General features: G+C 41.2%; 3 protein-coding genes across 8 annotated transcripts in view; 1 reads left to right on the forward strand and 2 right to left on the reverse strand.

Moving 5' to 3' along the window:
* nin (ninein (GSK3B interacting protein)) overlaps window positions 1-8303 on the reverse strand; it is a 27095-nt gene extending 18792 nt beyond the window's left edge. For all 4 annotated transcript variants that reach the window (XM_030082132.1, XM_030082131.1, XM_030082134.1 and 1 more), the window contains exons 1-4: window positions 8024-8303; window positions 4432-4644; window positions 3221-3314; window positions 1820-1995 (exon numbers count right to left, since the gene is read on the reverse strand). In XM_030082132.1, the coding sequence (XP_029937992.1) occupies window positions 1820-1995; window positions 3221-3314; window positions 4432-4623 (462 nt within the window). In that variant the 5' untranslated portion in view covers window positions 4624-4644; window positions 8024-8303. The remainder of the gene's footprint in view (window positions 1-1819; window positions 1996-3220; window positions 3315-4431; window positions 4645-8023) is intronic.
* pygl (phosphorylase, glycogen, liver) overlaps window positions 1-16725 on the reverse strand; it is a 33762-nt gene that overhangs the window by 5305 nt on the left and 11732 nt on the right. The window contains exons 20-21 of one of the 2 annotated variants that reach the window (XM_030044024.1): window positions 16271-16465; window positions 8834-8847 (exon numbers count right to left, since the gene is read on the reverse strand). In XM_030044024.1, coding sequence (XP_029899884.1) covers window positions 16277-16465 — 189 coding nt within the window. In that variant the 3' untranslated portion in view covers window positions 8834-8847; window positions 16271-16276. Of the gene's footprint in view, window positions 1-8833; window positions 8848-16032; window positions 16466-16725 lie in introns of those variants that run through there. The other variant, XM_030044023.1, reaches the window with a different exon arrangement.
* LOC115353923 (lysophosphatidylserine lipase ABHD12-like) lies at window positions 7800-16703 on the forward strand. 2 transcript variants are annotated; one of them, XM_030044042.1, is made up of 13 exons: window positions 7800-7988; window positions 9922-10158; window positions 10385-10487; window positions 10686-10805; window positions 10996-11026; window positions 11139-11184; window positions 11354-11483; window positions 12294-12331; window positions 12565-12644; window positions 13544-13626; window positions 13867-13945; window positions 14925-15058; window positions 15397-16703. In XM_030044042.1, the coding sequence occupies exons 2-13, from the start codon at window positions 10041-10043 to the stop codon at window positions 15413-15415; spliced, it is 981 nt and encodes a 326-aa protein (XP_029899902.1). In that variant the 5' UTR covers window positions 7800-7988; window positions 9922-10040; the 3' UTR covers window positions 15416-16703. The 2 variants fall into 2 exon arrangements, with proteins under 2 accessions (XP_029899902.1, XP_029899901.1); XM_030044041.1 differs by lacking the exon at window positions 7800-7988 and adding an exon at window positions 9497-9684.

A 16725-nucleotide genomic window follows, 5' to 3' on the forward strand; every position in this document is an offset into this window, starting at 1 on the left:
TTATTGTTCCTCTGTCAGGCCCCCCTGTCCCTCCTCCTCCCAAAGCCCCTAGCCTGCAGTCTCCTCAGCACAGCCCCCTGACCCATCTCCATCTGCTGGTCCGCAGGTCGGACATTGTAGCATTGTTGCGACGTAGATTAGTCAATACCGAGACACGCTTCAGTTCAGTGTCTCAAATAGCGTTTGCCTTGGCGCTCGCATCTGGGATGGAGAGGAAGGGGGGGGGCACAAGACGCAGAATATCAAACCCATCCATCCAGGCAGAGGCCATTATCCCGTTTCTCTGACCAGCTGGGCACTTTTGTTGGTCAGCATTAATCCTGAAGCCGCGGATACATTCACGCTCGGAGCTAGACGGTAGTAATTAAATCCGTGCAAGAAATCTGCCTTTTTGTAGCTGGACACTTCCACTACTTCACTGACCAACTAGATTTTTAGATTTTAGTAGGACATCTGAATAGTTTGCAGGTTTGCTACCTGATTCACAAAAGAGAAAAAATACTGGGTGCTCAGAGTTAAACAGCGAAAAATAAAATTAATACGGGTGCTCATGGAATGGTGAAAAATGTAAAGAAAGCTGGGAAAAAAACTGTTGCAGGCACGCCAAGGAAGTAAAACACAATGGTAGTCTATTAACAACTGCCAATAAAGACTACCATCATATTTATTTTACCTGGGAGGAGTGTTTAGAATCATTTCTCATGACAGCAATGGTTTACTATGTGTCACACAGGCTGACAGGGAGGATAAACCGGCAAGCCACAGCAAATATTTACCAGCATTTCACCCGTGACTGGTGTTAAATGTCCCGGCCTGACTTTCACTGTGGGCCTTGGATGCTCAGCGAAGCGGTGAGTGCAAACCAGGAAGACGTAAACCTTAAGGCCTCCCTGCTTATGTCAAAGCGCTCTCCGCAGCAGCAGTGAGAGCAGGATTATCCGAGAAAAGGAAGATCAAGCCGCTGACCAGGGGCCTGCTCAGCTGGGCACAGTCACAGCCATTGACTCAACGCCTGACAAGCCTTTCACACAGAGGCACTTTGCATTTAAGCCACTGTGATCTTGTGCAGACCGAGCACGGCACCTAAACCCCTGACTAAAAAGACATACGAAAGGGAAACTGAATAGCAATCACTGGAAATGTCTCTTATTTCAGCAACTCAGCCCACATGGCATTAACAAGAGGCTTGTTGACGCTTCAATGACCCTCCCTCGTTAGCTCTTGAACGCTCTGACCTGCCCAGGCATGACATGAATTTTATAAGACACTGTTTCTAAAAGCATTGTTGCCTTGACCACCAACCACTTCAGTACTAACATAAACGCTGAGGTCAGAGTCCACTGAATATCTCTCATTTCAATTCCACAGCTTCATCAAGCTACCTGTAAACAGCACTGTGACAACCTTGTGCACTGCTCAAATGTCCAATGTTGGGATTTGATGAGACTGAGCAAGACAAGTACCCAATGTGCGCTTCAGTGGCTAAAATTAATAAACACAGCGGTTACTGCTTGATTAGCTGAGGCCAGTTTAGCGGCAATTATGCTCACAATGTTATTTACAGACAGAACTGTGATGTAATGCAATGAGCAGAGCCTTGTGAACCCTGTGTTGGAGTGTCTATATAACCATTCAGGATCTGCCCTGCATGCCACTAAGCTGATTAGCTAAGAATAACGCCGCGCTTCCACTCTGTGGCTGCTGAGAAACACAGTACATGCAAGGACAGTGGGCGATAACGGTGGCATCGTTGTGTCTGGATGTACAGGACTGGTGCAGGAAAAAAAAAACTCAGAACATCAAGGTGTTAGCCCGCTACCTCACGCTTCCTCGGGACAGCGGAGTCATCGTTGTCTTCTTCTGGATGCTCCTCCTCCGCGGCGTTTGTGTTGCCAAGCTCAGAGAAGTCTGAAATAGGCTCTATGAACTCTGGGGTGGAGCGGCGGCCGTAGCGTTTACTGCCCTTCACAAACTTTGGCTGCACCTCAGGAGACTCTGAGCAGGATAAAATGCAATGAGAAGAATTATAAAATCAAAATCAATATGGTCTGCCATGCTGTGGATTGCAAAGAACAATGGTCATCAATAAGTGTAGAAAAAATGTCCAATTAAAAACATTTGCTGTAGCCTTTGGTAGATACTACTTAAAAAAAAGAGAAAGAAAAAGAGGCATTCAAAAAAACAACAAAAAAGCCACATGATCACTTGTGTTAGGATAAGAATAGTATGGATATGAGAAACCAGGTCAAACATGTTTCAAATGTAAACAGTTCAAAGAAATTCACTCTATCCAGGCATAATACGGGCTAACATTTAAAGCTGCAGTTATTGAAACTGAAAAAAATGAGAACCGTTAAGACGCAGCTCACAGAAAAAAAAATGTGGATTAAGCACATAATTCAATGTGGACTTGGGCCAATGATGACAGAAAGGCAGATTTAAAGTCTCAGCCAATACATTAGGTGCTCACTTCAGCCATTTGTCAGCTGAGTCTAAAGCTCCTCTCTTAAATCATCCTGGAGCAATTTTCAGTTACTGCAACTTTCTAACTTTATATTTACAGTGCTTATGATAATCGGACCTAAATATTGACAGTGTAGCATTTATTTTCACAAGGATTAGTCTGACTTAGACTGCATATTATCTCTTCCAATACACAGTAAAGTTCACTTTCCATGGGCTCTGTGTCACCCTTTTGTGATGACTAGTATAAGGAGCAACACTCAAGAATTAAAATAACTCTGAGCTAAAAGGAGCGCAGCCATGATACAAACCCGACAAAAAAGCCTTTAACACTTTCAGATAACTTAAAAAAAGGGTCAAAATTTTCAACAAAATGGGGAATAAATCATTTTTTCCACAAAATAAAGTACAAAACGAGTCTTGGCAAACTAGTTCCATATCAAATACAAACCGCTGACATGGTTCATGACTGAGCTAACTGTCACTTAAGTCAATCGGCTTTGGGCCTGTGTGTTTTTGGCACTGAGCCTCCGTATGTAGATTTACGGCTGAATCAGCATGGTGGCTGTTCCACTTATTCAGCTTGCACAATTGGCTTTCTCAGCTTGGGTGGCTTTTTGAATGGAGAAAGCCTCCTTAAGAGTTCAATAATAAACTGAAGTTGACACCAAAGTGGGGATGAGGTTAATGATGCGGCTTCATGCTCTGTATGTATTTCCAGTTTGGTGTAGCGGGCACTGCATAAGAGCAACCTTACCTGGTCGAGGTGAGGGCTCCTGTTCTGCTTGAGGAGGCTCAATGTTTGATGACAAAACCAGAATCAGTGCATTCTTGAACTGGTCAAAGTCAACCTGCAGACAAGAATAATAATAAAACAGAGAGTCTACATTCTGTCAAGTCCCACAGTCACACATGAAAGTGAAAATTCCTTGTGTATAATTCTCATAACACAAGAAATGTTTGGTATGTGAGGCAAAGAAAAACATTACTGGGATTCAGACACAAAAAGTTCATGAAATTCCTAAGACTGGATGCAATTCCCTGGATGCAAGGTGGAGGCTCGACGACCATGAGTGTCTGGGTGGGGGTTACGGAGGGGGAGGTGGGGAGGTCACACTTCTCCAGAATCAACAGCTGCTAACCCTGAATATGGAGATTTTCTTTGTGCTGCAAGGCCGGCGGCTGCTGGCTTTAGATAGATTTTTTTTCTTCCCTTTTTGGCTTTATTGTTGGATGCCATGGGCAGGCGATCAGTTCACTGCCCCTCTGCTAACATTTACTCCTCCCACACACTCGCACATGGAAGCCAAGGCAGACACAATGGCCATCCTTCCGTCCACGCGCTTACATACAAACAAAGCCTTGTATCAGTTTGGAGGTAGGCAATTCTGAGTATGCAGCATCCCAGTACTTCAAGGCCAAAAGACAAAGACTAAACACTGAGGATCCACAGCTTGTACAGTGTATTCAATACACAATGACATTAATTTGTATAGATTTCGCTGATGTCCTTCCTCTTTTATACATTTCCACATGGAGCACCCTCAAACGAATGGATTTGTGAATGGTGATTAGCTGGCTTGGTTGTCATGACGACAGACACCTGGGATGAGGGCTGATGGGGGCATTTTTTGCTCTCCTCAACAAGATGGATAACAAAGCGCCAAAAGCCTGGGGACACAAAGACCTGAGAGCTACGGTGGCTCGACACAGGAGCCTCTGCCAAACTCAGAGGACCCAGAGGATCCAACGTTTACAGTGGAAAATGAACAACAACAACATGGTGAATATAGTGCAAAAAAGTTTGTTTCAAAAGTTGCAAGTGCAAGTTTATTTCTGGCTTAGCACCAGACTATCTGACAGAATACAATAAATGTGCAGGAATTTGTCTTGGTGACAGCTTGCACCACCACCACAGCTTTAAAGTTCACACCAGAAACATCATTGGTGGTGGAGCAGAAGCCTTACCCGGCCCGTGAGGCGGTCCTGGTTCTGCAGCAGGGCTTGGAGGAGGGCCGGCGTGGCATCGTCCAGGTGCAGAGACTGGCAGAGGTCAGACAGCTCCTCTGGGCACAGGGAGCCCGAGCCACTGGCGTCAAAACTGTTAAAAACTTCTTTTAGGCGCTCCTCGTACTGGTCCTGCTCTTGGGCGTCACCCATCCCACAGGACAGCACCCTGCCCTGATCACAGAAACACACAGAAGAGCAGAGAGTGAGAACAGCAAAAAGGAAAAGTCTGGTTTCATACGTTTTCCTGTTTTGGGCATCTACCTCATGCACATATCCCAAGTTTCTTACAATGAGTGTACCAGTAGGCCTGTAAGTGTACACGTCTACACTGCCAACACTTCAAGCAAATACAAAGAAGAGCAAAGGTCAAAACCGCTTCACCCTTAAACTACAACACAGCATGTCCAACCACTGTTAGAGAGCCAAACACTCACAAGAAGGGTAGAAACGTCCATCTCAGCAGTAGCGGTTCCTTACAGCACTCTCACCCCCGACTGTCAGCGAGCGTTTCACCCGATGCCACGCTACATCGGCCCCATTTGTGGCAGAGAGAGGGAAGGCTTTGGCTAATCCCATTAACACGATTAGACAAATAGGTAAATTGATAGTCAGAGTCAAATGTGACACTGCCTGTGATTTCATGCTACCAGTTGCACACCATCTCATGCAAACATTAAGGAAACAACTTAAATACAATCTGATTTCAGTGTCATTAGAAATAATGCCAGTGAATAAGACGGTATCATTATCTGACTTTGTGAGGGATGACAGCCTCATGTTGATGTGGTAAAAATGACACTACACCTCATCAGCAAAAGTAAAGTGTATGGACTAAATGCCATTCATAGCAAGTGATGAGGACCAGGGACAAGGACTAAGTGGCAGTGAACCAAGTGGGACTTCCAGCCAGGGGTTGACTGAGTAGGTTACGACAAAGCCCTGTGCCAACAACACACACTAGCAGCATCAATTACAGAGACACAGGCGACGTTTGTTTTTCTCTGCAGGGACACAGCCTTGCTATAATTGAGGAACAATAAGAGCTGGCCACACACAGTGAGGCATTTTCTGAGGTCCCAAACGCGACGGTAGAGTTTAGTGCCTCACAACTCTGATAGGACGTGTTTGTCTCGACCCGTAATAGAAACAACAAAAAATAATCCTGGATAACGAGGACGCCAAGAGCGATGAAAGTGAATGGAAAGCTCTTCCTGGGTCACTCAGAGTGACTTTAGCCGTGACATAACTGATAGACGCAACAAACGCTGAACCCGCAGGTCATCCACCTGAAGCTTAACAACGGCAAACGTTAAGGTAACACGACTGGAAATAGCTGTGTCACTGCAGGCTCTGCTTGACATGGGAGCATGCGTCCACGTAAACACACTCCACAAATATAAAGTCTGTTTTTTCCTCGGCACATTGTCCTTTCCCTAAATAGCTGGCATCATGTGTTCATAACCCTTAAACTGTTGCTTTTTACTAGTTTTTATGTTGTATTGTTATTTTACTGATGTAAAGATGTAATTTCTTCACATGGATCAGTAAAGTTTCATCTTTTTTATTTGATAAAAGCAAGATCTTACATTCTCTGAAAAATCAGTTCAGCTCCCCTGCTGCTGTGTGACATGAGCACACACACAGCAGATGAGCAGAGATTTCCCAGTCAGCTATATCTTTACTAAAAGCAGCCGTCTTACCCCCTGCTTTTCCAGCTGCTCTTTGTCAGTAAGATCATCAAGCACTCGGCCTTGGCTGCTTTCAGCCAGGTGTCCCCCACAACCCAGACTCTGGGCACCATTCAGCGCAGACAATGGGCTGTCCGCAAAAAGCAAATCAGTATTCTGCATCTGCACATTTCAGCGCCGAATAAAATGCAAGAAAACCACGGCTCAGCGTTATGACAGCTAGACCTAATCAATCTATAATGCCTTGCAAATTAGCTCAATCAAAGCAAACAAAACAAGAACTAAATCAAAATGATGCGAACAAATAAAAGAAATGCATTCATTCTCTGTCCATTTCTGGCATTTTATTAAATAGGTTTTCAATAAACACACTATTCATACACTGATTCAGCTTGTTTTCTTGCAGCAAGCACTCAGCCAATCGTCCTCTTGCTTGGTTTGGCCATAGAGGCCATGGGTTGACAGCTGCTGGCCGCTCCAGTGCTGACAATATTCATGGACACTGGAGTGATTGTTGACTGTTGATTGATTGTTGATCGCTGAATACGTGAAAAACTGAAAAATAATAATTTCAGAACTTTGCTTTCTACCCTTCAGACTAGTATAATAAGCCTTGATCGATGGATATGTTCTGCTTTTGTTGTTCTTTAGAGGCTCGAGATAATAAAGTGCGAGTTTGTATTGGTAAACTCACAAAATAAGATCTGAAACAAATCAGAGAATATTACATATAACTTTTTTCGTACTTTATACTACCATGCATTTCAATGCAGTAAACACTGACTAACACTGAATGCGATGTTGATATTAATTTTGCACATATCACCCAGCCCTATATGGGTGGTTTTCCTTACTTTACTGCCCTGTCCCTTATCCACTCATTCTAATTCAAGTCTAATTTCACATATGCATGTGTCGTCATGCGGTGTGAGATTTGAGCTGATCTCAGTCACTTCTGCTTATTGTGCAAGGGAACTTTTAACAACAATAACTGAAAAAGAAAAAGTCTGACAGCTTATTCAGACAGTGTTTGTGTATTGACTGATATGATGCCAACGTATAGCAACTGCTACTCCCATTTCTTCCATATCCCAAAAATCAATATATAAAATGCTGTTTGTTTGTATGCAACAACATTACACCCAAGGTCAGCTGACAAAAGTGAGTCATCAGCCTGCAAATCAGTCTTCTCACGCTCACTTGGACATATTTTGTGGCAAGACAATTAGTCATCATGGAAGCATCTTTTTTTTTTTTTTTTTAACTCAAGTGAAGAAACAGTGAAAACAAATATCCATCATAAGGTTTTCCTCATGATGTAGATTTTATGTTATATCTTAGTTAAAAAAAGGCAAATATTTTCAATGTCATCCATTCATTAAAAGGGTTAGGGTTAGGGTTAGTTTTACAACTCCCGGCTTTATTTTTCTAGACTCTACAAACTTTTAAGAGCTTTCAACGCTCAATACAGAATAATAAATCACCACAGATGCTACAAGTCAAAAGCCTGTGGAAGTAGCCGCTCGGTAATCCTTTGAACAGCATCCCTCATTGGAAAGTGAAACACTGTTGCAGCCGCCGTGGCGATTTTCACTCCACTACAAACTGCAGCTGGACAAACCCGAGCCGAGAAGCTTATAATGGACCTTATAAACATTAAAGTGATGTAAACCAATGAGGACATCCATGTGAAAGTAATGGGCTATGCTAAACTGGCTAATTACCCCGGCAGGCATGTTGGGGCAGGGAAGGTAGCGGTCAAACGCAGCGCTAACTGTTGAGTCTTTAATCTAATTTAATGTGACGGACACAGAAGACACCAGGCAGGTAAATTAACAGATTTACTCTTGAGAAACACTCACCAAAGTCTCTGAACCTGGACGATACCTCCTCTCTGGCAGGAGTGTGCTGGTAAAGCGCGGGTGTTAAAAAAAAAAAAAGTAAAAGTTTTACAACATTTCTCCCATAATCGCGTCGTGGTTTCCTCGGAGGTATCCTCTGCAGAAACTGGTTCGTCTTGTGGTGAAAATAGGAAAAGTTGTTGCTTTAGTGTTTTTTTTTTCGGAGAGATTTGAACTTCTACACGACCTCAGGAGGGTTTGGTGCTACCGGGCTCGGTTGGAAAGTGCTTTGTGTGTCCGCGGCTGCATCTTCAGTCTTGTAGCGGATTTTGAAAAGCGGCTGATGGAGGAAGAGGCGGTGACCAAGAGGCTGCCAGGCCGTGACTGGCCGCTGCCTGGCCCCCCGCGGCCCAAGCTCGGGCCCGGCACCACACACACACCATATTAAATTATCAGCACTAACCTATTTTATTTTATTTGATTTAATTTCACTTTATTTTATTCACTCTACCTATTAACTCAGCAAACATAGTCCTTGTGCTTCATAACCTGGATATAGAGCATTTGACCAGTGGGGGGCGCTATAATCAAAATCAGAATAGGAAAAACTTCATTGATCCCCGAGGGGAAATTGGGTCAGTTGCAGCTGCTCAGATTCACAAGAGAAGAATTTATGTAAGCATAAGTGAAATTATAAGGAAAAGAAATAAGAAATATAAACATATCTGCATTAGAAATTTGTTAAAATAAACAAATAAATAAAAGTATATGCGTTATGTAGAAATATGTGCATTGATCCTACTTGGTGCATTAATCCTAATTTGTAAAAGAAAAAAAAAAAAAAAGTAGTAGTGTAAGTGTATGTCTATGTAAGTATGTGCATAACGTGTATTATGTATAAATATGTGCATTAATCCTACAATAATATTATCACAATAAATACAGCAATAAGAGACTGAATGATCTCTAAATGTCCACCAAAATGTCTCTTTCATGGAATGTGCTGAATATTTTTGTCTCTATAGGACCCGTAATGTCCCCCCTAATTAATATCTGTACACCATTTTCGACCAACTTTAAGACCCCCCTCCACCCCCACCCAACCCCTTTTTTTAAACCTTTAAAAATGTTCTTATGACCTGGATTAGCTGCAGGTCAGTCAGGCACAGAATTTGGCAAGTATTTTAATGGGTAATCCCTTTACCTAATTTGACCAAATCCAAGGGATTAATCGAAAAATTGTGTCCACAAATTAATAAAAAAATAAATTAAATTTAAAAAATCCACAAAAAACAAACTAAAACAAAGCAATCAATTCTCTTGAAATTCTAGTGTACACTCAAAAATTTCATTTTAAAGATGTCTACCAAGCTGCATGTTGATATATTGAGATTTAAAGAAGATACAGATGTTTCAACTTCTGTTGTGGTGTGAAAATAACAAAGACTACAATACCCACAATGCCTTGTAGGGCAATGGAGGAACTCAGTGTGCACGCTGTCATGGTGTGGTGACCCGTTCAGTGCTGCTTGAAGCTGTATTTCAAGATTTTTTTCAGTTCACCAGACCAGTTCACACACCCTTAAAAATCCTTGTGACTTGAACTCGCCTGCACAGCCTCTTACACTTTAACTGAACGAATAAATGAACATTTATTGTTCTCCCTAACTCACTGGATTTGGGTATGTTCTGCTTTTGTTTATTTTTTTTATCAGCTGTATATTTTCTTGTCATGCTACTTGTAAAATGACTTGCACTAGCTTGTATATGATCGGCTCTTATACTATAATCATCAGAAATCCCCCAAGTTTGAATCAACTGGTTTGAATGTGAACGAACCAATAGCAGCAGAGGATAAGATTAGTCTCACTTGAACATTGACCTCATTTCACTATATTTCACAATGCATGTGTTGTCAGAAGGAGAGCCCGGCTGAATCTGCGGATCAGTTCCCTCCTCGGACAAGGAAAAAGTATCGTGAGGCTTCAGTGGGAAAGCGGGACACATTTTGCTGCTGCACAGGAAAAAAAAAAAAACAATGGCTGTGCCAAGAATGAAGAGGGCCGTGCTGTTTCTGATCACTGCCTACGTCTCTGTGCCAGTCATTCTCTACCTGTTTCCTTGGATATTGGGCCATGCCATATATGCCCACTTGTGTAAGTAGTGCCTTTCACTCTGTGGTCTCTTAAATCAATAAGAATCACTGTCCCAATGACCTTGTGTTCGTAGGCATCAAAACACGTAACATATTACACTGAAATAGCTTGTTTTGCCATTTCTCCGCTGTGTCTGCTGATATAATAATGTGTTTATATGCTACAATGCTCTATTCTCAAATGCATGGTGCGATAAACTGAATTAGCTTGTTGGCCATGTGTGCAGTGAGGATTCCCTTCTTTGTGGACCTTGGCAGACCCGAGCAGTTGCTGAACCACACATGCAACTTCTACTTGACCACTGAGGAGGGCGTCTCAGTGGGAGTGTGGTAGGTTATTGATGGGCCTCTGCTGGGTCTACTTGAGTGTCTGTATATCTCACAATGCCGTGAGTGCATACAGTTTAGGCCCCTGGGTGAATAGGGCCCTGATCTGTGCACAAGGCCACACAAATCCATACATGTACCAGCACAACACTCTTTGTTTGTGCTATTCTCCCTCTCTGTCTCTGTCTTTGTGTCTCATAGGCATACGCTTCCTGCCAGCCAATGGGAGCAGGCCGCAGGGAGAGGCCCCGAGTGGTACCAGGAGACTCTGGGAGACGGCCGTCCTGTTATTATCTATCTCCATGGCAACCTGGGGACCAGGTGGGACGAGTGTGGCAGAATAGAGACCCTTGACTAGATCCTAATGGAGTCTAGTGGGTATTATATGATCTCCCAGGCTCCTGGGTTTACCCACAGCTACAATGCTCATGGAGATTTCATGGATCAAAGTAAATGAGTGTGAAAGCCACTTGTTGGTTTTAAATTTATTCCTGTCACATCATTTCTACAGGGCGATACATCACAGAGTAGAACTGGTGAAGGTATGCTTTTTTTTATTGTGAAATATTACTCAATATTACTTTTGTATAATGCAGCAGTTTTCACTTTTAGTGCTTGATAACCCTCTGATTTTTTTTTTTTTTTGCTCTTTAGATCTTAAGTGCTGCAGGATATCATGTCTTGTCTTTAGACTACAGAGGTAAAATGATTAAAATGGCTTGTCAAATGATTATTTTTTTCAGAAAAATGCAAACATAATTGAGCTTTATAGAGCATAATCTGAGAGGTTGAAATAGGCCACCAGATTGATCACTATCCAGGATTGTGTATTGTCAGTAAATATATGATTTTTTTTCTTCTTCACTGAGGTTTTGGAGACTCCAGCGGGGAGCCGAGTGAAGCTGGGTTGACCGCTGACGCCCTCTATCTGCACCAGTGGGTAAAGACACACAGCCGGGGGAGTCGTGTGTGTCTGTGGGGACACTCCCTCGGCAGCGGGTCAGTCTGGTTTTGGTGGTCGCTGTTTGTGACACTTACAGAAACAAGTGGTAAATGCTGGGATTGAAATATTGATTACTAATATTTGTCAGTGTAATCATCTGAATAATAAGTTGTCTACATACATGGATAGATAATAAATTATCAAACAACACTGTAGATCAGGGGTCATTTTTCAAGCCAAGGACCCCCAAACTGCCTAGTGACATGTATAAATGTAACTTGTTATTGTGCGTTCAATATTAAGCTATTCAAATAATACACAGGTTTATTTATACAAGTTTTTATTTTAAACGTGCAAGATAAAGTGACAGCAAAAGGTAAAGTGGAAACAAAAACAAGTGATGGCCTATCAGTGCCACTGCCATGAATAAACATATCTGTAACATTGCAAACAATACTGAACTATTAAAGACTTTTAAATTTGTGGGGAAAAAAATCGGGTAAAAAAATTAAAAGATATATAAAAAATTGTCTAATCAGCCAAAAATTTCACAACCCCAATGCAGTACCACTGCGGACCCCTTAGGGGTCGCGGACCCCCTGTTGAAGACCTCTGCTGTAGATAGTTACAGGAAGGAGTTTTGGCAGAATCAGAGGAAGGAAAGGAAAGGAAAAAAGGAAAAAACAGATTAAGGCACAGCGGTAATAGATTAAAGAAGGGTGGAGGGGAGAGTTTGCATGCATGGGGAAGGAGGAACTATGCATGGTTGAATCACGGGCTTTATTTCTATTTCAGTGTGTGTGTTTGTAGCAGGATGATGCCAGTAATTGCTGAATGAGATTGAGTTTGAATTGCTGTTTCCGTAGGGTGGCAACTAACACGGCACTGAAAGTACAGGAGCAAGGTGAGATTAAGCCTTTAAAGTGCCTTTAATTTACTGAGCGAAGCAAATGGAAAAATCAAACTGAATTAACATAATCAACCATAAAATGCATTTCATATGTAAATTAGCCCACAGTGCCATGTTAATCATTAACCGCTGATGTCACACGCCTCTAAATTTAAATTAGACATGAATCCATATTTATTCTTTATTTTATAATCTGCCACCTTTGCCCCCGCTGTCTTTAACACAAGGGTCCGCTGTTGATGCTGTAATCCTTGAAGCTCCATACACAAGCATTGGAGAGGTCGTCACCAACCATCCGCTCACCAAGGTACAGACATCTGCGGCATTTCTCTGTGTCTGCAGCCCTCTGGCTCTTTGGCACTCCACTGCTGCTTTACTAAACCTCAGCTGCCTTCATTTCCTTCTTGTTTCAAAAGAATGCTTTGTACAAAAGGAGTCAATTCAGCATCATGTATTTTCAACTATGGCAAAATACACCCAGTGGCCACTTTATCAGCTCCACCTGGACAATCTAATACAATCCAATCCAACTGCTGTGCCATAAAGTTTCCTTTTCTGATGCCTACAAGGCGCAGGTTTTCTTTTTGTCACGGTAATAGAGGTGTTCATTCACTTCTATGTTATAGAATATATATGTCATAGTTAGTGCTGCTGTTGTACTGGACTGCATTTTATTGAGAGGTGTTTCCAATATTCTGTCCCCTCTTACGTATATGAATAGGAAGGACAAAAAATTGGAAACACCTCTCAATATAATGCAGTCCAGTGCAAGATCTCTGCAAACTACAACCTCAGTAATAAACACAACACCACAAAAACTGAACATTATAAGCTTTGTTAAAAGGTAGAAGTTATTGCAGAGCTGTTGCATTGAACTGCACTAGACTGTACAGGTGGAGCTGATAAAGTGGACAGTGAGTGTAATTGTGCATTATCATTTGAATTTATTTGTAGAATAAAATACAAATGCTGGGTCTACTTAAGATAAATATATGTATGTAAAACATGTAAAACATTTTTTTCTGTAGATAATACAATTTTAAAAGTGTCATACATTTATGTGCCCCAGATGTGGTGGTATATTTTGTCCCACTGCCTCATTTCTTGTACAGGCAAAATATTTAATTTGTGAAATGAAATGGCCATTTCTACTCTTCTTTCTTTTTTTTTTTCTTTTTCATTTCTTTTTTTTTTTTTTTTTTCCAGATTTTTAAGTTCCTTCCAGGATTTGAAAGTCTGCTTTGGAACATCATGGAAATGAACAATATAGTTTTTGCAAATGATAAAAAGTAAGTAGAGTATGATTTAGAAAAAGTGCCTGTCTTGTTGAACTTTATCGTCATTTAATAACTCAAATGTATAGCAGAGACCAGTGTGGCCCAGCTAAAATGGTGCTCCAAGGGTTTTTAACAGCTTTTCTGGGCAAATACTGGGCAAATACTGGGCTGTATGGGCGACTGTGGTATGCACACATTTTATGAAATCCATATCTGTGTGTGAATAATGGAGAATATTTTTCTCCCACACAGTTTAAAGACTTTGATGAGTCCACTTCTTGTCCTGCATGCGGAGGATGACGACATCGTGCCCTATCACATGGGACTCAAGGTAGAGAGGAGCTTCATGACCGCTCAGATTATTTACTCTTGTATGATACCCAATCTCAACATTTTGCATATTAACAAAGCACCTCAGAAAACCATGAGCGCGTACATTTTATGGAGACGTTTTACCGTACACAGGTTACACAATATTACTGTTTTGGTAAAATCTCCTTTATACATAATGAACCGGCAACAGTGTAGCACCATTTTAATGAAAACAAGCACATTGTGTAAGAGGAAGCTGTCATCAAGTACCTGCACAATACTTTTCCATAGCTTAAGAGACTGGGGAATATTTAAATTTATTGAATTTACTGAAAGGTGTCTCACAGCATGTCACTTTCAAGGGGTTCCTATACACAAATCCAAAAATATATATATATTTTTATTTTATTTTTATGTATTTATCCTTTATTTAGCCAAAAAAGTACCATTAGGGTACAAGATCTCTTCTTCCAGGGAGTCCTGGTCAAGACGGCAGCACAATTAGTTCCTCATAAAAAAACAAAAAAAAAAAAACCAAAAAAACATTTTCTCATGGTAGAAGACAAAACAATACATACAGGCAACACAAGGGAGAGAGTGGAAGAAGGGAGGAATGCAAACTAACTGAAGATTGTAGGCACACAAAAATGAAAAACATGAAGCGGTCGTTTTAAGATGAGAAAATAAGGAAGTCCTGAAGCAGCGGAAAGAGGCAATAGATTTCAGAAAAGGAGGAAGATTATAGCAGCCCGATGGCGCTTTGTATTGGAATGACCTGCGTCTGACTTCTTTGCAAAGTCTGGTGACAGAGAAAAAGAAATGCTGCATACGTCTGAGGGAATATACTAACTAGAGTAATGCTATTAAAAGTGTTATAGCTTAAAAGTGTTATTTTTTTGATCTGAGAGAGTTAAGAGTTTTTTTTTGAATGAATGAATGAATAATAGAGGATGTGAATCTGCTTCCATGTTGAATTTCTTGGCTCTTTTGGTCCCCAGCTGTACGAGATATCACTCCAGGCTCAGAGAGAACGCAACACAGAAGTTCAGGTTCAAATGATTTCCTACAGTGCAAACCTCGGATATTCCCACAACAACATCTACTTGGATCCCAATCTGCCCAAGGTTGTTGGGTAAGTTACTGATCATTGAAATTGAGATGGATTTTATAATGCATGCCAAACTAATACACAAAAACGGTATGCACACCATGTATCAGTCAATATAACAGTCTAAATCGTCTATTATTATTATTTCTAAATGTACATTTTGCTTGTCTTTAGTCTGTACATGAGCTACTGCTGAGCTGTGTGGTTTAAATAATCAACTCATGCAATTTGTTCTGTTTTTTGGGGGTTCACTGTGTTCCAATTGTTTCTTCTAATCATGTATTTTAATTATAAACCCTGTCCACAACCCCGATTTTTCAAAAAAAAATAATATTTAATATTTTATCTGCTTGTCACTGCAGGAGATTTCTACAAACCTGATGCAGTAGAGCAGCCGTCGCCCCGTGAGAGAAGCGGCGTTTCTCCGGCAGTTTTTTTTTTTTTTTTGTAGCAGGCTTCATCTCTCATCTTCGTGCGTATAGGCCCGAACATATTATAAGACAACTTTAAACAATTTCTGACAAACAGATTTATTTATGCCACACGGAGCATGAACTCCTTCCGCAGACTGAAACCAGGACAGCTCATATTCAGTTGTGCTTTATGATTTTATTTCACTGGGAAGAAGTACAACACAAATAAAGTAAGTTTGGTACAAATTCACCACATTTTACTAATACTAGAAACAAGATGTGACCACGACCTGGGTCAAGCAATATTTTCAAATAAGTCGTAGTATTTGCTTTAATCCACATGAGGTATGGATGGGTTTGTCACATGTGACCGTACAATGCCGAGGTTACATTTTTATACAATCACAAGAAAGAAAATGAAAATCACTGTAGCATCACTGTTCTGTGATGCTATCTGAATTCCTGTATTACAAAAACCCTCCATCTTGTACTTCAACAAGGTTAAAACAAACACTTAGAGTTATTTTTTAAATACTATCGGATATCAGTCAAATGCTGCTCAAGATATTCAAATATAGCCCACAGGGTCTCTTGGTTTTACTGCATGTGTTGGTGCTGAAAGACTGTAACAGACAAGTTTTTTTTTTTTTTTTTTTTTTTACCTAAGTGCTTTGGAAATCAAAAGTGTTTGCGATCTGAACCATGGCCTCTTAAAATGAAATCACCCAAGTTCTTGAAAAAGTCGAGCGATGTATTATTTGAAAGTTAAAAGCACAGGCACGGTTAATGAAACTGTAAACCTACGCAGTGCCAAAAAACAAAGAAACCCTCACATTTTCTTCAAAGCTCTGGCGGTTTCTTCGATGGCCTCTCGGGGCTCGTTTGGCGCCGGGATCTTCAGGTCAGTCGGCTCGACGCCCCACACCTCGGTCGCGTACTCCGTGATGGTCCGGTCGCTGGAGAACTTCCCCGTGGCGGCGATGTTCTTGATCACCATCTTCGTCCACTCCTTTGGATTCTTTTTGACAATAAAACGAGAGTGGATGTTTTTATGTACAGCCTCATCATTCAGGCAAATTCTTTGAAACAAGTTTGAGGCTATAAAAGATTGTCTTTTAAACTTTATTCATTCATAATTCTTAGTGTTTGTGTTGACCAGCATGTCGTGCCAGATGGGGCATATCAGGTCGTGTCTCCTAAGTTGTCAGTCATGTTAAGTGATAATAAAATTAAATTCTCTACTGCGGACGTTTAAAGTTTGTGACTTTTATTGAATTG

The sequence above is a fragment of the Myripristis murdjan genome, chromosome 22 (assembly GCF_902150065.1).
Source record: "Myripristis murdjan chromosome 22, fMyrMur1.1, whole genome shotgun sequence".
Lineage (NCBI taxonomy): Eukaryota > Metazoa > Chordata > Actinopteri > Holocentriformes > Holocentridae > Myripristis > Myripristis murdjan.